General features: G+C 41.0%; 1 protein-coding gene across 1 annotated transcript in view; it reads left to right on the top strand.

Annotated features, from left to right (window-relative positions):
- LOC136004485 (transportin-1-like) overlaps positions 1 to 22,734 on the top strand; it is a 93,795-nt gene that overhangs the window by 34,759 nt on the left and 36,302 nt on the right. Inside the window, exons 4-9 of the mRNA XM_065661008.1 lie at positions 95 to 244; positions 13,054 to 13,160; positions 15,221 to 15,354; positions 17,454 to 17,535; positions 18,237 to 18,359; positions 22,611 to 22,729. Of these exons, the coding sequence (XP_065517080.1) occupies positions 95 to 244; positions 13,054 to 13,160; positions 15,221 to 15,354; positions 17,454 to 17,535; positions 18,237 to 18,359; positions 22,611 to 22,729 (715 nt within the window). The remainder of the gene's footprint in view (positions 1 to 94; positions 245 to 13,053; positions 13,161 to 15,220; positions 15,355 to 17,453; positions 17,536 to 18,236; positions 18,360 to 22,610; positions 22,730 to 22,734) is intronic.

Raw genomic sequence — 22,734 nt, 5'->3', positions numbered from 1 at the left:
TTAATCACTATAAGCTTTGACCTTGTATTGTTCTGGGAAGCTGCTTTATCCTATGAGCTGATCAAAGTTTCAATGTAATTATTTTCTGTTGCAGATGAACCTACGCGTTCCTTGAGTGGTCTCATTTTGAAGAATAATGTAAAAGCACATTTTCACAACTTTCCAAATGGGGTAACTGACTTCATTAAAAGTGAATGTCTGAACAACATTGGTGATTCCTCCCCCTTAATTAGAGCTACTGTAGGTAAGTTTACTCTCATTATTGTCTTCTGCATGCTAAAGATGTTACAGACCAGTCAGTCTCACCTCTGTGCCTGGCAAAATCTTGGAGCAGGTTCTCCTGGACAGCATGCTAAGGCACATGAAAAACAGCAAGGTGCATGGTGACAGCCAGCATGGCTTCACTAAGGGGAAATCCTGCCTGACCAATTTGGTGGCCTTCTACGATGGGGCTACGGAACTGATGGACAGGGGTAGAGCAGTTGATGTCATCTACCTGGACTTGTGCAAAGCGTTCAACACTGTCCCACATGACATCCTTCTCTCTAAATTGGAGAGACATCAATTTGATGGATGGACCACTCGGTGGATAAAGAACTGTCTGGACAGCCATACACAAAGAGTTGTGGTCAATAGCTCAGTGTCCGGCTGGAGACCAGTAACAAGTGGTGTCCCTCAGGGATCGGTGTTGGGACCGGTCTTGTTTAACATCTTTGTCGGTGACACGGACAGTGGGATTGAGTGTGCCCTCAGCAAGTTTGCCGATAACACCAAGCTGTGTGGTTCGGTCGATATGCTGGAGGGAAGGAATGCCATCCAGAGGGACCTTGACATGCTTGTGAGGTGGGCTGATGCCAACCTTATGCAGTTTAACCATGACAAGTGCAAGGTCCTACACCTGGGTCGGAGCAATCCCAGGCACAGCTGCAGATTGGGCAAAGAAAAGATTCAGAGCAGCCCTGCAGAGAAGGACTTGGGGCTGCTGGTCAATGAGAAAATGAACATGAGGCAGCAGTGTGTGCTCGCAGCCCAGAAAGCCAACCGTATCCTGGGCTGCATCAAAAGGAGCATGACCTTGGTTTTACCAAGGGGAAGTCATGTTTGACCAACCTTATAGCCTTCTATGAGGAAGTAACTAGGTGGGTGGATGATGGTAGAGCAGTAGATGTGTTTTTTCTTGATTTCAGTAGGGCATTTGATACTGTCTCCCACAGCATCCTCATAGATAAGCTAAGGAAGTGTGGGCTTGACGATCAAGTAGTGAGGTGGATCAAGAGCTGGTTGAAGGGAAGAAGGCAGAGAGTTGTGGTCAATGGGGCAGAATCTAGCTGGAGGTCTGTGACTAGTGGAGTACCTCAGGGGTCGGTGCTGGGACCAGTGCTGTTTAATATTTTCATCAACGACCTGGATGAGGGAACTGAGTGTACCCTCAGCAAGTTTGCTGATGATACTAAACTGGGAGGAGTGGCTGACACACCAGAAGGCTGTGCTGCCATTCAGCGAGACCTGGATAGGCTGGAGAGTTGGGCGGGGAGAAACTTGATGAAATTCAACAAGGGCAAGTGTAGAGTCTTGCATCTGGGGAAGAATAACCCCATGTACCAGTACAGGTTGGGGGTTGACCTGCTGGAAAGTAGTGAAGGGGAAAGGGACCTGGGGGTCCTGGTGGATAGGAGGATGACCATGAGCCAGCAATGTGCCCTTGTGGCCAAAAAGGCCAATGGCATCCTAGAGTGTATTAGAAAGGGTGTGTTTAGTAGGTCAAGAGAGGTTCTCCTCCCCCTCTACTCAGCCTTGGTGAGGCCGCATCTGGAATATTGTGTCCAGTTCTGGGCCCCTCAATTCAAGAAGGACAGGGAATTGCTTGAAAGAGTCCAGCGCAGAGGCACAAAGATGATTAAGGGAGTGGAACATCTCCCTTATGAGGAGAGGCTGAGGAAGCTGGGTCTCTTTAGCTTGGAGAAGAGGAGACTGAGGGGTGACCTCATCAATGTTTACAAATATGTAAAGGGTGAGTGTCAGGATGATGGAGCTAGTTTTTTTCAGTGATGTCCAGTGATAGGACAAGGGGCAATGGGAGTAAATTGGAGCATAGGAGGTTCTATGTGAACATCAGGAAAAACTTTTTTACTGTGAGAGTGACAGAGCACTGGAACAGGTTGCCCAGGGGGGTTGTGGAGTCTCCTACACTGGAGATATTCAAGGCCCGCCTGGACAAGTTCCTGTGTGATGTACTGTAGGTTACCCTGCTCTTGCAGGGGGGTTGGACTAGATGATCTTTTGAGGTCCCTTCCAACACTTAGGATTCTGTGGTTCTGTTACCAGCAGGTTGAAGGAGGTGATCCTGCCCCTCTACTCTGCTCTTGTGAGACCTCACCTGGAGTATTGTGTGCAGTTCTGGTGTCCTCAACATAAAAAGGACATGGAACTGTTGGAGCAAGTCCAAAGAAGGGCCACGAGGATGATCAGGGGACTGGAGCACTGTATGGTGCTGGACGTATGAAGATAGGCTGAGAAACATGGGGCTGTTCAGCCTGGAGAAGAGAAGGCTGCGTGGAGACCTCATAGCAGCCTTCCAGTATCTTAAGGGGGTCTATAGGGATGCTGGGGAGGGACTCTTTATCAGGGACTGTAGTGACAGGACAAGGGGTAACGGGTTAAAACTTAAACAGGGGAAGTTTGGATTGGATATAAGGAGGAAGTTCTTTCCTGTTAGGGTGGTGAGGCACTGGAATAGGTTTCCCAAGGAGGTTGTGAGCGCTCCATCCCTGGCAGTGTTCAAGGCCAAGTTGGATGAAGCCTTGGGTGGGATGGTTTAGTGTGAGGTGTCCCTGCCCATGGCAGGGGAGTTGGAACTAGATGATCTTAAGGTCCTTTCCAACCCTAACTATTCTATGATTCTATATGTGAGCTGCGCTAGTGAGAATTATTAAAGTCCTAAAACTTTGCTTCTGATAAATGTCACAACTGCACCATGTTTTGATACTGATATTACTCTTCAGTATGCATATATGAAAGTCACACTTATTTTTGCTTCTTGTTCTCTTAAAACTGATTTAGCAATTAAGTTCATATCTCTTGAAATGTGACTGAACATAAGTTTACTTGAATCTACTGAAATTCAGCTTGCTGCCAATTTTTATACCTAAAAACAGGAACAGGGTAAAGGCCTGACTTCAGAACTGTTTCAGCACTGCACTTGCATCAATTAAACACTTCTGTTAGCTGATTTCTTCCCTTCCTCTCCATATGCATACCCCTTCAGGGAATCATTATACCATGTGTGATGCACATTAACATAATTAGTTCCTGTTTTTTAAATACCTTCTCTCAGAACTCAGTAGGTAAAGTGTGGTAATTACATCATGCCATCAACACATAGAGTTGATTTCTATTTAGCATGTGTTTTGCACCCTTCTGTGTGAAGTAATTAAATTTTGGATCCTTGTAGGCTTCTGTCTTAATAGTGAGGTTGGTCCAGTACTCACTGGTCTCTTGATAATAGCTAGGTGTAAATATATTGCTACTTGCCTCAGCTGCCTTGTTAGCATATGCTTTGGCATGTGCTAGTCATAGCTGCTCTTTGAGATGCATACATGTTTTTGCTGTTCAAGCAATATCAGTTTAATGAGCCAACCACAAATAAGATCTCTGGAATTCTGAGAGAAAGATGAGCAAGTACATCAAAACAGCATTAGGGAAAAGGTAATGCAGCCTTTGTAGTCTCTGCCATCTGGTGCTAACCAGACAAACACTGGTACCTTTTGACCAAGATGGAAGGAAGCTGATTAATCCCATTCTCAGAAGTCACTTCACTGAGGACCATGAAGATGGTAATACAGTCTATTTTAGAACTGTGGGTCAAGACTGAATGGTAACTACATGTTGTTGTATCATTGCTAAGCTTTTCCCTGGTTTAACCCCCAAATGAGTAACAGTGTGAAACTTTTCTGTGCTGTGTAGTACAGCTATTAAAACCCCTTGTGCCAACACTGAAATATGGATTCAAGTTCAAAAAAGATGGCTGCATGTGTTGACCCACAAACTTATCAGGAAATAAATGCATCTATTTAGGAGCTGTCTGTGACTGTTCTTAAAACTTTATTGGGATTCTAGTCTAGGCAGGACCTTAGTATAGCTCTCTGCTTAAAAGCAAGCAGGGGAAACAGTTTGGGTGTTTAAGAGTTGTGGCAGGACTAGAAAACTTCACTGCAGAAGGAAAGTGAAAGTTAATGATTGCCCTATGAGGGGAGAATTTTGTCATGAAGTTCAACTGTTTAGAATTGAGTTCAGAAATTAACTTTAGGAGCTAAAGAGGCAAACCACCACCCAAAAACCCCCAACCTTTCCCCTGTCCCATTATTGGCATGAAAGTACTGAAGCATAGTTGCTTTTTCCTTACATTCAAATTTTTTTTATTGTAGAATTGATGCTATAAACTGGGGTTGCATGTAATTAGAATAGTGACATAAAAGATGCTGTCATGCCAATTACAGTTCTGTTTTTAACAATTTCTGACATTCCTCTGGAGTCTGTTCTCTTATGTGTTTATGGGTCAATGAGCTCAGTTGCTGTACTTGTTAGATTTCCTATTTCTCAAGTGAAATATCAACAGGTTCTGTAATACTGATTTGCAGTTAAGTTCATTACAAATCAAAGCCTACCTTTATAAAGATTTGCAGTTTCCAGTTTCTAACCTTGCAGCTTAGTATGTTGGTTGGAAGGAAAGATCTTGTTTAACTGTCAACTCTAGCCCAAACCTGTCAAAAAGCTGCAAGCTACTAAATTGATTATTTCTTTGATTATTCTTCTGATGTCCTTGTTTCTGGGTCTGTGTTGCAGAGAAAGCCACAAAGGCAAATCTATGTCTGGAGTCTTCTCTTCCCTCCTGGCCAACTAAAGCAGCAGGCGGGTGGGAAATATTTCACATTTGAAAGGAAATGAAACTCATTAGAAGCCCATGTAGATTTCTTTTAACACGAGCATAAATGCATAAACTTTTATTTTATATGTCTGTTTCCTAATTTTTCTTAAAATCTGTTGCAAAGCTTCAAATGCTATACCTATTACATCTTTAAGTTCTTGATAGCCTGACATTTATTTATTTATGTATTTACTTATTTATTGTTGCCCCCACCTGTAGTGGTTTAAGCCCAGCCAGTAACTCAGAACTTTGCAGCCACTTGCTCACTTCCCCCCTTCTTCCCCCCTCCCTGCTCCTGGAGGGATGGGGAGGAGAATCAAAAGAATGTAAATCCCATGGGTGGAGATAACAGTCCAGTAACTAAGGTATAATAAAAAACTACTACTGCTACCACCAATAATAATAATGATAAAGGAAATAACAAGGGGAGAGAATATAAAACTGAAAGGGGAAAAGGAAAAGAAAAGAATAAACACAAGTGATGCACAATACAATTGCTCACCACCTACTGACTGATACCCAGCCCGACCCGAGCAGCAATCTGGGCCTTCCAGGTAACTCCCCCAGGTTTATATAGTGGGCATGAATATATGGAATATATTAATGGTATGGAATATAGAATACCTCTTTGGCTAGTTTGGGTTAGGTGTCCTGTCTCTGCTTCCTCCCAGCTTCTCATGCCCCTCCTCACTGGCAGAGGATGAGACTGAAAAGTCCTTGATTGGAGTAAGCATTACTTAGCAAGAATTAAAAATATCAGTGTGTAATCAGCATTGTTCTCAGACTAAATTTAAAAGCACAGCACTGCACTAGCTACTAAGGAGAAAAATAGCTGTTGCAGCGTAACCAAGGAGATCACCCAAGTGTCTCTTCATCATTTACAAAATGTAGGCTTCTTGCCTACACATCTGGAAGTGATCCTTCTTAGGCTATCTGTCGCAAAGAGCTGGGAGACACGAGCATAACTTGCTTTAGAAGTCTCGTTTATTGCTAAGCAGCTGGATGCTTATATACCTTGCTTGCATGTTTATAGTTTGATTACAGAGATATTATTGGCTTATAGCTTTTGCATGTTACAAGATCATTGGTTTATAGCTTTTACATGTTACAAGATTATTGGTTAAAGATACAGTAAAGGAATTCAGCAAAACAGGATCCAAAATAGGATCAGGGATAAAGAGTCTGGTCAGTAAGATAAACATTAAGCAACTTGAAGGTCACAAACTTAATTATCGTTCTGCTTCTGCCGCGGTTTATCTCCAGGGCACGCTCATCTTGCTCCCTTGTACTTTTCCATCTGAGATTTGCACCAGCTGCAGCGTATCACCATCTGCATGACCTCTGCCACGCAGCCAGTCCTTTGCAAAGCTCTCCATATTTCCCCATTCTTTCTTAAGAACAATAAGCGACGTATTGAGATTGTTCATAGCTTTGTTAATCTGTATTTGGATACATTGAAGCAAGCAAGGTAGACAGGTTATTAGTAATATAATGACTAAAACTACGATTATTCCATGCTTAACGAAATCTAGTAACCATCCAGTGATTCCCCAAGAAGACAGCCAAGAATCTAACCAACTAGAAGCGAAAGTAATATCCTTAAATTGACTGCGTAGTTTTTCTATTTAAGAGTGTATACTACTTGAGTGATCAGAAAGATTTAAACAACACATACCTTCAAATTCGTTACATCCGTGACCTTGTGCTAAAAGTAAAAAATCTATGGCAGCCCGATTTTGTAACACAGCATGTCAGATACTATCAACATCATGTAAGAGGTCATCTAATATGGTTGATGTGATACTAAATTCTTGGATAGCATGCTAGGCTTTTAATATTTCTCCAATTAGTGGCAGCCATCACACCAGGGGTAAAAAAGGCCATTGAGACACCTTCAAGCATGCATGTGACTATTTACAGACCTTCTTCTCAGCAAGCCTTGCATTTTCCCAGCTGCCACATAGTCTGTTTTGTTCTTGTTAACTTAAAACAGACTCCCTCTTGACCTTCGGAGTCTTGGCCCTAAATCAGACATGTTTTACCTACAATTCCCCTTTTTTCTGTTTGGGCAAACGAAAATGACTGTGTTAGGTGCTCAGCCATCCTTTGTAGCATAGATTGAATACAGGAACAAAAACAGGGAAGACACAATAAAATCAATAAAAATACAACAATGATGATTAATCCAGATTTCAATAAGGATATAATCCATTCAGTAAGACCTAATGATCGAAGCCACCTTTCAAATCCCCAATCTTGTTCAACCCATAATTTATCTGTAAGCTGTCGTAGGGTATCTATTTGTGAGTAAATGGATTTTAATTGATCAGAAAAATTCATACAACACATTCCTTCAAATTCTGCACAGCTATGACCTTGGGCTGACCACATCCAAACCATCGAGGACCCTTGACCATACCGGTGGCTTGCAAAGGTGCCAAGGCTGCTAATACTTGCGAATGACTTTTTTGAATTGCCTCTCCCACTGCTTTTACTGCCTCAACCAACATTGCCTGATGCCCCATAGGTACCCGTGCCATTCGTTCTAACATCTCTACCTGCATTTGCAGGTAACTGAACAAGTATCTGCCTTACAGCATCATTACAGTTCTGTATTGTACACTGACGCAGTAAAATACCATGCATGTATTCTGGAGTACCTGACTTCCTTATAGCATCAGCTACCCTATTCACAAAGGTACTGAAGGGCTCGTCCTTTTTCTGTATCACTTTCATGTAGGCAGGAGCTGCAGTAGTATCTTTAATCTGTGATAGAGCTCGCAAGGCTAGTCTCATAGATTCTTTTAACAATTCTAGACCTAGCTGGACTTGAGCCTCCTTAGTGGAGAACTGTCCAATTCCCATCAGGTGTTGTAATTGCACCCCAATCAGGGGATCTCCCTGGCCTCGCTGAACTGCAACCGCCTCTTGACAGGCTTCCTGCCAATACATTTTCCATAACAACTGCGAAGGGGCGAGGATTAATTTCACAATACTTTTAATACAGCAAATCTGTTCCCCAAATATATGACAACATTTGCCTAGTGGGTTCAGACTGAACGCCTGTAGAAGAAACAGTTTACCTTAACTGAGATAGCAATTTCCAATTTAAGGGAGACATTTCAGCGTTTACTGCCTTACCTTGAGGGTTAATCTGGTACTTAACAGGAAAGGCGAGAATCTTTTCCTGCAACGCCTGCAAGCCATCAAAATCATTGTTTGACAGAGCCTCTCTCTGAATAGATTTCCAGTCTATCACCTGGATTCGCATTTTTCTACCTGTGCTCTGCAACTTTACCTTTTTTTTCTTCTCTCCCCCCCTTTTTTTTTTTTTTTTTTTTTCTTTTCAAAAGTTGTTCACTCTGCTTTGCACGGCTACAAACGGCAGCCTGCTCGGCAGCAGCTACAGCTGCCTGCCTGCTTCAGCAGCAACCATAAATACCTTTCAGCAACCACACTTCTGCGTTAACCCTTTCTTGCCTAAAATGTTAAACCACTACCTGTTAAAAACTTTTACATGAACACGATAACAAAAAAAATACATAGAACACTATCTGCCCTCATCACACACACATGCGTATGGGATCCCACAAGCACACTCCACACAACTACAATATTTGAAACACAAAATTCAGACAATCATTACTCCCACTACACAGTCCCACGTACAGAACGTGGCACAAGGAGTCTGTGAAGACTATCAGGAAACCAGCTCCAACAAGCATCATCACAGTGTGAGGTGGCAGGCTCAGCCCTAGCGAGCGTCCCCGCAGAGGCTCTGCCTCCCCCACATCGCATGAGGCTTGGGCTTTTATACTGACCAAAATGCACACTCATTCTGACACAGGTGGCCAGCCTATGTCAGAAGAAGTGGCCAGCAATATCTATAAAGGTTTCCAAGCATCAATAGAATCATAGACATATTTGCCAACTTCTAGTACATGAGTATCACAGAGAGACTGTATCAAATGAGTTGTATATGGGACCCCAAGTCCACGGTCTGCTACAGTCCTCCCGATACACCTGATAAGGGCATACGAGAGACCTTCCCACCGCGGGTCTTGATCCAGCACATACATCACTGGGAAAGCACACAATACATCTGCATCCCCCACCCATCTCACTTCTCCCTTTATAGCTGCCCATTTATCATGAGGATCTGGGGGATATAAATCAGGCTTCTTTTCCGGCTCCATGTCAAAAGGACCATCCAGGTCAGCATCAGAATTAACAGGCGTCAGAACCTCAGGAACAGCAACAGCAGCCTGATGAGCATGCACAGGTTCCTTCTTGGGGTGAATAGGGCCCGGGTCAAAAAGACTGTCTTCATCTCTGTCCTCAGTCTTTGCAGCCGCGGTGGCAACTGACAGAGGCTCAAGGGTGGCCAGGGGTGGGGGGGACACTGGGTTCCACGATCTCACTTTTTGACTTTAACGTCTCTAAAATAGTTCTCCATATGACCAACAAATGTTTCACAGTGTCACTGCCTTTTGTGGCTGCGTCCCACAACTTAACTCGTGCACCATTCCACAAAGAGACCTCAGATACGGTAGACTAATCAGTCTCCGGATAATGCATCTTCGACCATTTCAATATTAAATTTAAGTCTGTCTCTTTAAAGGTTGTTCTATTCACCTTAAGGACTGAAAACATCCATAAAACAGAGACTTCTTCCTTAGTGATTTTTTTCCCAAGTCCCAAGCTCAAAGGCTTCTCCAACCCCCTGGATGAAATCCTTCTCCTTAATCCAGAAAAAACAATCTTTTTTGCATAGCTTCATCATACGCTATCCCTCTCACAGAGAGGATATATCGGAAGAGTTGAAGTACTGCCGTTTCTTCTTTGCTCATTAGATTACTTTTTTTTTTTTTTTTCGCTTGCTTGTTATCATCAATCACTCTATTCCAAAGCTCATCCCCAAACTTCCTCCATTCGGGTAGATCAAATACATCGTTAGGATCTCGGAAACAACCTAACTCGCTCGCGTATTCTAACAGAGCCTTTAATCCCTTCGTTAAGTCCAATTCCTTACCCACTCCCCGCTTCTCTAAGAAGCACTTAAATAAATCATATGCTGCCTCTCTATCCATTATTACTCAATTACTACTCAACTTTTTCTCAACTCATAAGACGTTGGCGCCAGTGCAGCTCACCAGGAGGCAGACGAAATACGGGTGGCGAGCCCAGTAAAATCTTGCTCAGGCTTTCGGAACCGACGCTGCCAGCAGCGAAGCGTTCTTTGCCTTCTGAAGGCTGCATTCTTCTGAGCTTTCCCGATCCCTGCTGTCTTCCCAGCCTTTTGTTTTAACAGGGTATTATATATAGCTTGCCGAGGTTTACCATATTTTTTTGCAACTTTATCATCATTAATCGTTCTATCCCACAAAATATCCCTGAATATTCGCCATTCCGTTAAAGTATGTACAGTATGCGGATTAATAAAACAACCCAATGATTTAGCATAATCTAGTAAACTATATAATTCCTTCTTATAATCTAAATCCGCCCCTTTAAGTTTCAGAAAGTCCTCAAACAGTTTATATGCCGCTTGCCTTTCCATACCGTATTGTCAGCGCTGTTGCAGCTTTTCCAAGGTTTCGGTGGCACGTAACAGCCTGATTCACCGTTGTGACATCAGGAGCCTCGAGACAAATCTTCTTGTCTTTTTTAGGCCACCCCTGCTGCGACGAGGTCTGTCCACTTCAGCTCCTTGTTCTGTACAAAGTCCCTGAGTCCCTGTTCGGGTGCCAAATGTTGCAAAGAGCTGGGAGACACGAGCATAACTTGCTTTAGAAGTCTCGTTTATTGCTAAGCAGCTGGATGCTTATATACCTTGCTTGCATGTTTATAGTTTGATTACAGAGATATTATTGGCTTATAGCTTTTGCATGTTACAAGATCATTGGTTTATAGCTTTTACATGTTACAAGATTATTGGTTAAAGATACAGTAAAGGAATTCAGCAAAACAGGATCCAAAATAGGATCAGGGATAAAGAGTCTGGTCAGTAAGATAAACATTAAGCAACTTGAAGGTCACAAACTTAATTATCGTTCTGCTTCTGCCACGGTTTATCTCCAGGGCACGCTCATCTTGCTCCCTTGTACTTTTCCATCTGAGATTTGCACCAGCTGCAGCGTATCACCATCTGCATGACCTCTGCCACGCAGCCAGTCCTTTGCAAAGCTCTCCACAGCTATCCTGTTGCTGTCTAGAATAAGCCTATTTGAAAAATGCTTACAGAGTCATAGATTCTTAAGTTTGTTTCTCACCTTCTGTTAATTCTACAAACCCGTTACAGATCTAAGTCAGGGAGACAATTTTGCAATTTTAATACATTGTCTAGGAGGCAGGAACATTAATTTATTTTGTTCTTGTCCTAGGTTCAGCAGTAGCAGTCATTTTTCTCCTTCTTAGTAGCTGGTGCAATGCTGTGTTTTCGACTTTAGTCTGAGAACAGTGCTGATAAAACACCGATGTTTTTAGTTCTTGCTAAGTGATGTTTACTCCGATCAAGGACTTTTTCAGTCTTATGCTTTGCTAGTGAGGAGGGGCATGGGAAGCCAGGAGGAAGCAGAGACAGGACATCTGACCCAAACTAGCCAAAGGGGTATTCCATATCACACCACGTCATGCCCAGTATATGAACTGGGGGGAGTTACCTTGAAGGCCCAGATCGCTGCTTGGGTCAGACTGGGTATCTGTCTGTGGGTCATGAGTAATTGTATTCTCTCCCCTTGTTATTTTCCTTAATAGTAGCCATAGTAGTTTTGTTTTATACCTTAGTTAGGGGACTGTTTTTATCTCAAACTGTGGGATTTACATTCTCTTGATTCTCCTCCCCATCCCTCCGGGAGCAGGGGGAGGAAGAAGGGGGGGAGTGAGCGAGTGACTGTGTGGGTCTGAGTTACCAGCTGGGCTTAAACCATGACAGTTCTGTTTATGAAATTCAGGGGTTTTGTTTGGTTGTTGTTTTTTTAAAAACAGATCATTAAGATCCAGCAACAGTAAAATATGTATGTTCTGTTAATGCATCTGATATTCTTTGCAGGGCCATAATATTCAGAAGATATAGCCTTTAAGACTCCATATATCTCCACAGGCTTTTGGGAGTCTTTTCTATTCAGTTGCAATTATGAAGACAATTGGATACAAACTACTTCTGGGGTTGTAAAATTGTGTTTTATCTCCATCTTCATTTTTGCCCTTTGTCTTCTTGGTTTCTCTGTCTTATTGCATCAAAGTAAACATGATGCATAGTAACTTTATGTCTTTCCCAGAATGTCCTTTGCTCTGTAATGTTGTCCTGTATTCTTGTATATTTAATAAGAATTTTAATATTCTGTAGAAAAAAGATATATGGTGATTAGCTCAATGAAAAAATTAGGAAAGTTTTTTTTTTTGCATCGCTTGTCACTTGGGAGATTACTAGTTCAGGCAAAATGGACTCATAGTTGGTCCTAGTTTGTAAAGTGGCCTTCCCCATTTTTGTCACCTAATTGTTTTTTCCTGGGATTTTGTATGTGCTGGAAATTGAATTAGTAACTATTTGGGCCATCCTATCTTTTTGATGAATCTGAATCACCCAACCCTACAGCTGATCTCTGGATGACCTGCCATAGTGTATAAGGTCTTAGTAAGTATCTCCATCTTAGAATGTGTCCTGAATGTTTCTAGTAAGCATAGTAAAGTCGTGAACACATAATTTACCGTTGGGTTATAAGTTTATTGAATGACAGCTTCCAATGTTCATGCTTTTGTATTATAATAAAGAGGAGGTGACTTGAGGTGGATACTCTGTATACTGGAGGTCAAGATTTGTACAGTTTTTAGTAAATTTAGAGCAGAACCTGCCCTGCAGTGATTATTTCCTTAAATGGAAATGTGCTTGACTATTCACATCTCAGGATTTCATAGCAGCAGGAAGGAACAACTTACCTTTGCGTTACAAAGTCCTTCAAATACCATTTGTAATGAAATGTACTTCTGCTTTTTATGATTGCCAGCTCTTAATAAAACATGAAACTCCTTAACACCTTAGATCTTCGAGAGGAATAAAATGAGAAAAATTGGTGTGAAACGTGAAGATATATGAGATCTCGTTTCCTTTATTCCTCTGGTTCACTTAGGCATTCTGATAACAACCATTGCTTCAAAAGGGGAATTACAGAATTGGCCTGAACTCTTACCAAAGCTTTGCAGCCTGTTGGATTCTGAAGATTACAATACCTGTGAGGTAAGGAGGCTTATTTTGAAATAGATTATAATCTAAATTTGACTATTCTTTGTCTTTCTTTCTATATGCCAAATATATTTCTAGTATTTTTTCTATGTGTGTATACACATATATAATCTCTTCAGACAACAGTGGGTCAAATTTGAATACTTTTTATTCTACCTGCATTCTGTGTTCTTAGTGTTCATTCAAATGAATGTTTTATTTGCATAAAATCAGAATAAGACTGTAGATGGGTAGTCATAGAATCAGAGAATAGTCATGGTTGGAAAGGACCTTAAGATCATCTAGTTCCAACCCCTCTGCCATGGGCAGGGACACCACACACTAAACCATGTCACCCAAGACTCCATCCAACCTGGCCTTGAACACTGCCAGGGATGGAGCATTCACAAATTCCTTGGGCAACCTGTTCCAGTGCCTCACCACCCTCACAGTAAAGAACTTCTTCCTTATATCTAATCTAAACTTCCCCTTGTCCTACCCCTTGTCCTATTGCTACAGTCCCTGATGAAGTGTCCCTCTCTGGCACCCTTGTAGGCACCCTTCAGATATTGGAAGGCTGCTATGAGGTCTCAGATGAAACCTAAAGTGTCCTAAAGTTACCATTTTGTGATGCCCAGTCTTTTAGGCATCATCAAGCCGACCCTGAATTTTCTCTTACTTAAAAGTAGTGTTGTTCATTCCTCTTATAACTTAATCTGGAAACGTAATCTGTCACTGCTATTTCAGGCTAGTGCGAAATTAACTTTTTTTGCTCAGTGTTTATGAAGGAAAATAAATATCAGATTGCCATGGTTTAAGCCCAGCTGGGACCTCAGTACCACACAGCCATTCGCTCACACCCCCTTTCCCCCATCCCCTGGGCAGGATGGGGAAGAGAATCGAAAGAATGTAAAGCCCATAGGTCGAGATAAGAACAGTTTAATAACTAAAATAAAGTACAATACTAATACTGAAAAGGGGAATAACAAGGAGAGAGATATAAAACTAAAAGGGAAAAAAAACCCGAAACAAAACAATAAACATCAGTGATGCACAATCCAATTGCTCACCACCCACCAACCAGTACCCAGCCCAACCTGAGCAGCAATTGATCCCTTCCAGGTAACTGCCCCCAGTTTATATACTGGTCATGATATGCTGTGGTATGGAATACCCCTTTGGCTAGTTTGGGTCAGGTGTCCTGTCTCTGCTCCCCCCTAGTTTCTTGTTCCCCTCCTCACTGGCAGAGCATGAGAGACTGAAAAGTCCTTGATTAGGGTAAGTGCTACTGAGCAACATCTAAAGCATCAGTGTGTTATGTGCATCGTTCTCAGACTAAAGCAAAGACACAGCACTGTATCGGCTACTAGGAAGAAAATTAACTCTATCCCAGCTGAAATCAGAACACAAATCAACTGTTTTAAGCTATGAGGAGAAAAAAAGCTGTCTGATTTTTTAAAAAATAAAAGACGGTGATCACAATTTTTTAATTACTTGATGCTGTGAAGCATTTTGTATAAAATAATCCTTAGAGATATGACAAGTGATCCAAGATGTCATGCTGTTATGTAGTGTTTTAGTACCACTTTCTTAAGAAAGAAGAAAAAAAACCCAACAAAAAACAACCCACAAAATCCACCAGCAACCCTTGGAAATGAAACTCAAATTGACCATCATGTCCAGAGTTCTATTTTGCCCTATAAAAAACCATTAAAGGAAATAAAATTGTATATGAAATTAACTTGGATGCATCTGCAATTTGTCATTTAGTTTTCAAATAAGATTTTGCTTTTAACCTTTTTAAAAACTATGATTGAATAAATGAGTATTGAATACTAAAATTAAAATTGTCACTTAACTTATAGATAGTTTGAGAGCTTATAGATGACAGTATAAAGTGCTTAAATAAAAAGCTTTAACGATGTTTTAATTTAACTTCATGTTTCATTAGCTACATTTACTGTGGTGGTGTGCTAAAACTACCTGTTCTTTACAAACCTTAAAATGTTGCTTTCTTCAAAATGTAAATTTTGAGGTTTGCAGGTTTTTTTGTTGTTTGGTTTTTTTTAAACCAGGGTGCATTTGGTGCTCTTCAGAAGATATGTGAAGATTCTGCTGAAATTTTAGATAGTGATGTATTGGACCGACCACTCAATATCATGATACCTAAATTTTTGCAGTTCTTCAAGCACAGCAGTCCAAAAATAAGGTAGGTTTGGGTTTTGTACTAAAGTTACCCCTTAAAAATTTATTTACATGAGCAGTGAGGTTGATATTTTGTAGATCAGTTTAAAGCATACTTAGTTTTTTTAATTGATCCTGCATGTGCAAGTTGTGAGAAGGCACAGAGATTTCATGTCATTAATTTCCACACTTATCTGCTTAGTTAATAGATCAGCCTCACCTCTTTATATATCTTCCAAATCTCGAATTTGTTTGACTTTGAAAATCAAACTGTTTCTTTTAAGATTTTGCATTTTATCATGGAAACTGCAGTGCTATGGTTAAAATTTCATATTATGATTAGAAAACATTTATTTTGTAATGACTGCAGCAACAGGAGAGTAAAAAATTGTTATCAGTTTCTGAGTTCTTGCAGAAAATATTTTTCTGCTGTAACTGCACTTAGAAAGCTCTTTATCTTTCAGCTGAATCAAATTAAATGGGTTCAGCATCTTTTTACTTTAATACAGTATTAATCTCTCCAAAGTAATAGGAGTATAGAATAGAAGAAAAATTAACTTGTTGTTGCTAATATTTGTCAACGAGAACAGTAGCATTTACCCTGAAATAAGCCAGCGATGTGCCCTTGCTACAAAGAAAGTGAATGGTATCCTGGGTTGCAGTGTTGCCAGCATGGGAGGTGATCCTTCCCTTCACTATTCAGGTGAAGCCTCACCTGGAGCCCTGTGTCCATTTCTGTGCTTATCAGTACAGGAGAGATGTGGAGCTCCTGGAGCTAGTCCAGTGAAGTGCCACAAGGATGAGGAAGGGTCTAGAGCCTCTTTCTCATGAGGAAATGCTGAGGGAGCTGGGACTGTTCAGCCTAGAGAAGAGAAGCTTCTGGGAAGACCTTGTCAATGCATGTAAATGTCTGAAGGGAGGGTGTAAACAAGACTGAGCCAGGCTCTTTTTGGACAACCTAGTGACAGGACAAGAGGCAATGGACGAAAACTGAACCACATGCGGTTCTGCCTTAACATCAGGAAATACTTTTTCTTCCTTGTGAGGTTGATCAAATGCTGATTGCCTATAGAAGGTGGTGGAGTCCCCATCCTTGGAGATATTCAAAAGCTGTTGAGATGTGTTCCTGTGCAACCAGCTCTAGGTGTCCCTATTTGAGCAGGGGTATTGGACAAAAATGTCTAACCTCAACCATTCAGTGTGATTCCATGAAATAAGTTTTATAACTCCTGTTTGAAAATCATATTGAAAGATTCTTGGAGGCAGCAATTATTGCCAATGGTAGTAGATGGTGCAGACTGAAAGGAAGAGTATAACTAGGAATATAGCATGATAGGATTTAAATAAGATATAGAAACTCACCTAAAATGCATGTGCACTAAGAAAAATAAATAACAAAGCATGAACTTGCACTTGTGGAAAAATAAGCTTAATACTTCATTGGAGCTGAGAAAGATGGAGAAAATACTCCTTTTTTCCTTATCACATTAAAAACAGTCTTTTACTTTTTGTCTGCTGTGATGTTTGTGTCTTTGAGATAATTAAAACAGTTTCAACTTAAAGTAGATCGCCTGCTGACCCATAGCCTGGTTTCAGTACATAGTGCTGAAATATAAAGAATATTAGTAGTGTCAGTAAAATATTTTATGTTTAAATCTGTCAAGAGACAACTTTTGAACATTGTTTTATGAGACTTTCTTCCAAGAAATGTCTGAACATACTAGATATTTAGAGTTACGTTAGTGCTAAAATTTCACCATTTTGACTTGTATAGAATTTTTAATATCAGAGAAGATCAGTAATCATAATATATGGAAACAGAACATCCTTACATACTGTTGGGAACAAATGTGCCAGATAGAGTCATCCTGCTCTGTTTTTTATGTACTGAATACTTTATTTAAAATCATTTATTAGATAGATTGGAGTATAAGGTGGTACTTAAAAATGTAGTTTAGTAATTTTTCTTGGTAACAATATAGATGTGCAGATTTGTTCCCTCTTGCCTCTTGAAGATGCTTGGACAATGTGATTTGCTTCCTAATGTTTTTGATGCATATGTACAGTTTAGAAAATGTTTAAGTAAAAATATATATATATATATTTTAACTGTTCCATTTGTAGGTCTCATGCTGTTGCATGTGTCAATCAGTTTATCATCAGCAGAACTCAAGCTCTTATGTTGCACATAGATTCTTTTATTGAGGTGAGTGTGCATTCTTGGTTGAGGGGGGTTAAGTTAAATTACATAAACGATATATCAAGAACTTTGAGTAATGTTTTACAACCACCACTACACCCAAACTTGACATTGCTGTCTTCCCATTATCTTCAGTCCCCATTGACCAAAATTCATTTTGAATGCTTATGCTCAGATTAGATTAACCCAAGAAATAGTATTTCGAAAAATGCTTCCTTTTCATAAATAGGAGAAACTCTTGTTGCGTAAAGGTACTGGCAGCAGTCTGTCACTTACCCGTGATGGAGAGTTCCGGACAGGGATCATCATGTCACTGAGTCTGGATGACAGGTCTCTCGGAATACTACTATTGATTAAAAGGGTGTTATTTGGGTTACCTAGAGTACATTATTTACTGCTGGTATGTATTGAAGGAGTTTTCTAGCTTCAGAACTTCATTAATGTGTAGGGTAAAAAAATAATTCAGGAAATAATGTTCTTCTGTCTAATGTACACATGACCAAAACACTGGTAACAATGCACATTGAGAGTCTGAAGAGTTCATTTGCTAAACCATATATCTTTAAGAAATAATATGGTATTTTTAGGTGTGGAGTGGGAGGGTACAGAAGTACATGTCTGCATATTTAGTTTGCCAGTCATATCAACTTCAATACAAGTTGAACTAGATTAATTGAGGCTTTTCAATTGATATTACTTTCTAACAGAATCTTTTTGCACTGGCTGGTGATGAGGAGCCCGAAGTACGTAAAAATGTTTGCCGTGCTCTGGTAATGTTGCTGGAAGTTCGAATGGATCGCCTGCTTCCTCATATGATTAGTATAGTTGATGTGAGTCTCATTTCTCAGATTGTGTGCTGTAACATGTTTGGGGTTGTAGAAATAATAACAAATTAAAAGCATTCATCAGAACAGGTATGTAACTCTTGCACTTGCTTACTCTTCGTTTTCCTTCAAGATTGAGGTTGTGAAAGTTTCTTTTTAGCTAATTACCAAGTTGACATTGTATTTGACAGACAATGTATATGGCAGTTGTGCATACTTCATTAAGTTAATCGATCCTAAAATAGCCAGGATCAGCCATACCATGGAGCATCCAGGCATTGCCTAACCACAAGAAGATCATGTGAAAAATCCTAGTTCTAGTGCTGATACTGCTACAGTTTACACATTGAAGCTCTCGCCTTTTTTTTTTAATCTTTTGACAACAAGGATAAGTAATGCTATTTTACATAGCTGAGATGCTCTTTGAGCTGCGAATGAAACTGTCTGCCATTACATTCAGTTCTACAGGTTAGTGTCATTTGATAGTTTCTTTATCATTCTTGACTGGTGCAGACTTGCCTACCAGAGGGCCAATCAGATGGTTTTTGTCTGCTCAACTGAGCTGTAATTTCCATATTTCTGGGAAATATTGGTGGTTTCTAGTTGCCTTTGCATAGACTACTTGCTAGACTGGAAATATAGCAAAGATCAGTATGTTTCTAATGTAGATTTCATGTGAACAAGTCGGTCATAACTCAGTGTCAAATTCCATAAGGGCTAGGTCTAGACTACATGAAGAAGGTGTTGGTTTTTGTTGGTTTGTTTTGTTTTTTTTTTGCTTCTGGACAAAGGCATTAAGGAGGCATAAAATTGAGGTGACCCATTGTGGCATATTGTGACACGGACTCAGGTTGGTGAGGATACCAAGACAAAGCTTTATTACAATCAAGCCCTTTTATCCCCTTGTTCAGTGCTTTCCCAACATGCACAAGCATGCCACGTTCAATCTCATTGGATTTTGTGAAAATCCCCTAGGTTAAACACGCACACAATAGTCCAATTACAATGCTGATCACGTGCTGTTCATGTGATGACAGTTCCGCCTTCTTGCTTCTCATCTTGCCATGTCCTCTGACCTTCAACTGAAATTCTTTGTTACATCGACATCCTGGCTTATCCCCCCAAGGCTTGTTTGGTTACATTTCCTGTCTTTCAACATCCTAACTTATCGCCCCAGGGCTTGTTCAGTATCAAGGCCTCAGAGCTTGTTTTCAGAGTGTTGCTTAAGCTCATCATGCAAATCCTATTGCCTTCACCTCCCACAACCCATGACAGCCTTGGCCTGCTGTCTAGTCTTCCTATGTGTTGTCTAGAATTCCATGACACCAACCCTGGCAAACATCATAGAATAGTCCTATCCCTACAGGCCCTCGTAAAAAGTGCCTCTCCAGATTTCTTGTCATCCCCTTTAGGCACTGGAAGCTGCTCTAAAGTCTCCCCAGAGCCTTCTCTTCTCCAGGCTGAACAAGCCCAGCACTCTCAGCCTGTCCCCAGAGTAGAGGTGCTCCAGCCCTTGGAGCATTTTCGTGGCCTCCTCTGAACCTGCTTTAACAGGTTCATGTCCTTCTTATGTTGGGAGCCCCAGAGCTGAACATAGTACTCCAGCTGGTGACTCACAAGAGCAGAGGGAGAGAATCCCCTCCCTCAACCTGCTGGTCATGCTTCTTTTGATGCAGCTCAGGATGCAGTTGGCTTTCTGGGCTGCAAGCGCACACTGGTGGGTCATGTTGGACTTTTTATCAACCAACAACCCCAAGTCCTTCTCAGGGCTGCTCTCAATCCATTCTTCACCCAGCCTGTAGTTGTGCTTGGGATTGCTCTGACCCAGGTGCAGGACCTTGCACTTGGCATTGTTGAATTTTGTGAGGTTTGCATTGGCCCACCTCTCAAGTGTGTCAGGGTCCCTCTGGATGGCATCCCTTCCCTCCAGTGTGTTGACTGCATAACACAACTTGGTGGTGTTGTCAAACTTGCTGAGGGTGCACTCAATCCCACTGTCCATGTTGCTGACAAAGATGTTGAACACCACTAGTCCCAATACTGGCCCCTGAGGAATGTCACTGATCTCCACTTGGACATGGAGCTGTTGACCACAGTGCTCTGCATGTGGCCATCCAGCCAATTCTTTATCCATTGGGTGGTCCATTTGTCTTATCCATGTCTCTCCAGTTTAGAGACAAGGATGTCGTGCAGGATAGTGTCAAATGCCTTGCACAAGTCCAGGTAGATGATGTCAGCTGCTCTTCCCTTATCCACCAATGCTGTCACCCCATCATAGAAGGCCACCAAAATTGGTCAGGCATGATTTACCCTTAGTGAAGCCATTTTTGCTGTCACCAACCACCTCCCAATTTTCCATGTGCCTCAGCATAGTTTCCAGGAGGATGTACTCCATGATCTTGTTGGGCACTGAGGTGAAACTAACTAGTCTCTAGTTCCCCAGGTCTTCCTTGTTTCCTTTTTTAAAAATAGGATTTATTTTTTCCCTTTTTCCAGTCAGCAGGAACTACACTGGATTGCCATGACTTCTCAAATATGATGGATAATGGCTTGGCAACTACATCATCCAGTTCCCTCAGGACCCACAGATACATCTTGTCAGGTCCCATGGACTTGTGCACCTTCAGGTTCCTTTGATGATTTTGAACCTAATCTTCTACAGCAGGTGGTTCTTCATTCCCCCACTCCCTGCCTTTGCCTTCTGCAACTTGGGCAGTGTGGCTGGAGCTGTTGCCAGTGAAGACTGAGGCAAAATTCATTGAGTACCTTGGACTTATCCATGTCCTGGGTAACCAGTTCTCCTGTTTCCTTCTGGAGAGGGCCTACATTTTCCCTTGTATTCTTTTAATTCCCTGTGTACCTGTAGAAGCTTTTCTTGTTGCCCTTAATGTCCCTGGCCAGATTTAATTCTGTCACGGCTTTAGCTTTCCTAACCTGATCTCTGGCTGCTCAGAGAATTACTCTGTATTCCTCCCAGGCTACCTGATGTTCCACCCTCTGTAAGCTTCCTTTTTGTGTTGGAGTTCGCTCATGTTCTCATGTAACATGTTACAAGTAGGGATAGTTGGTTCTTAGGTGTTGGGTTTTTTTCCTTTGGTTGGTTGGTTTTGGTTGTTGTCTTTTTTTGATAGAGAGAATAAAGCTTTGGAGATTTTATTGTCAACAAGTGATAACTTCTCTGACTCTTCACCCTCCTAAGATCAGTAAGGACTTTGCAGGTATAAATGATGTCACCAACCAGAAGAAAAACCAAGATTGTGTTCTCACTGTATCCGGTATTTTGTTGGGAAAACTATTGCCAGGCTGCTTCTCTACAGAAGACAGCAGTAGTGGATTTTTGTTCTGTAACAAAGTTTAGACCTCTACCCCGTTTCAGGGCTACTGTGTACTGTTACTGTTTTCTCCAGTTCTGTATACACATTGGTATGTGCAAATGTAATATCCCAGAACTGACTATTGTTCAACATTCAAATGAGTCTGGTTTTGCCCCTTTGAAGCTTGAATACTTTCCAGCTGAATGCTGCTGATGGTGGCTACTGTAACTGAAGGAAGTCTTAAAAAGAAACTTGTATCCATAAGCCTAAAGAAAAGGCTTATGGAGAATCACTTTTAAAGTAGCTAAGAATATTAATGATGCAGTAGTGATTTAAAGACAGAAGGTCTTGGCCAGCATCATGCTTTTGAAGCAGGAAATTTTAGTATTAGCTTTCTTGCCAAGTTCCTGGAGCATATAGGAATGGTTGAATTTTGATTTCAGTGGGGTTTTTGAGCATGTACTTCTACGTGAGCAGATGTGTATTTTTTGTGGGGTTTTTTGGTTTTGTTTTGGTTTGGTTTTTTGTTTGTTTGTTTTTTCTCCTTCCTTTGAGAACATGACAACAGGATATGTCAGGAGTAGACTGACCTAACAGATTTCAATTATTAGATTTCACTTGGGTGTTCACATTCCTGTTCTCAGGAAACTGATGTTTATTATCCTGGGTCTCTGTAGTTTCTTGGTAATAGCGTTCTCATAAAAGCAGTTAAGAAACTTAGAATATGAATTACCTGGCATTAAGAAATAAGTCTCTTGGCTTATTCTTATCATAGCTTTAAATAGTCTCATATATTTCTTCCTCTTGCCCCAAAGAAACAAAATTACTCTGGTAGTGTAGTCTGTTTTTGCAAACACGTTTTCCAATTTTGATAGTGTCTTCTGGGCCCTTAAAACTTACAGAAGTTTTTTTTTTTTGTTTTTTTTTTTTATATATTATGTAGTATATGCTTCAAAGGACCCAGGACCAAGATGAAAATGTGGCTTTGGAGGCTTGTGAGTTTTGGCTGACTTTGGCTGACCAGCCAATTTGTAAAGATGTATTATGTCGGCATCTCACTAAGTAAG

The sequence above is a fragment of the Lathamus discolor genome, chromosome W, assembly GCF_037157495.1.
Source record: "Lathamus discolor isolate bLatDis1 chromosome W, bLatDis1.hap1, whole genome shotgun sequence".
Classification (NCBI taxonomy): domain Eukaryota; kingdom Metazoa; phylum Chordata; class Aves; order Psittaciformes; family Psittacidae; genus Lathamus; species Lathamus discolor.
This window is presented reverse-complemented; position numbering and strand designations above follow the sequence as displayed.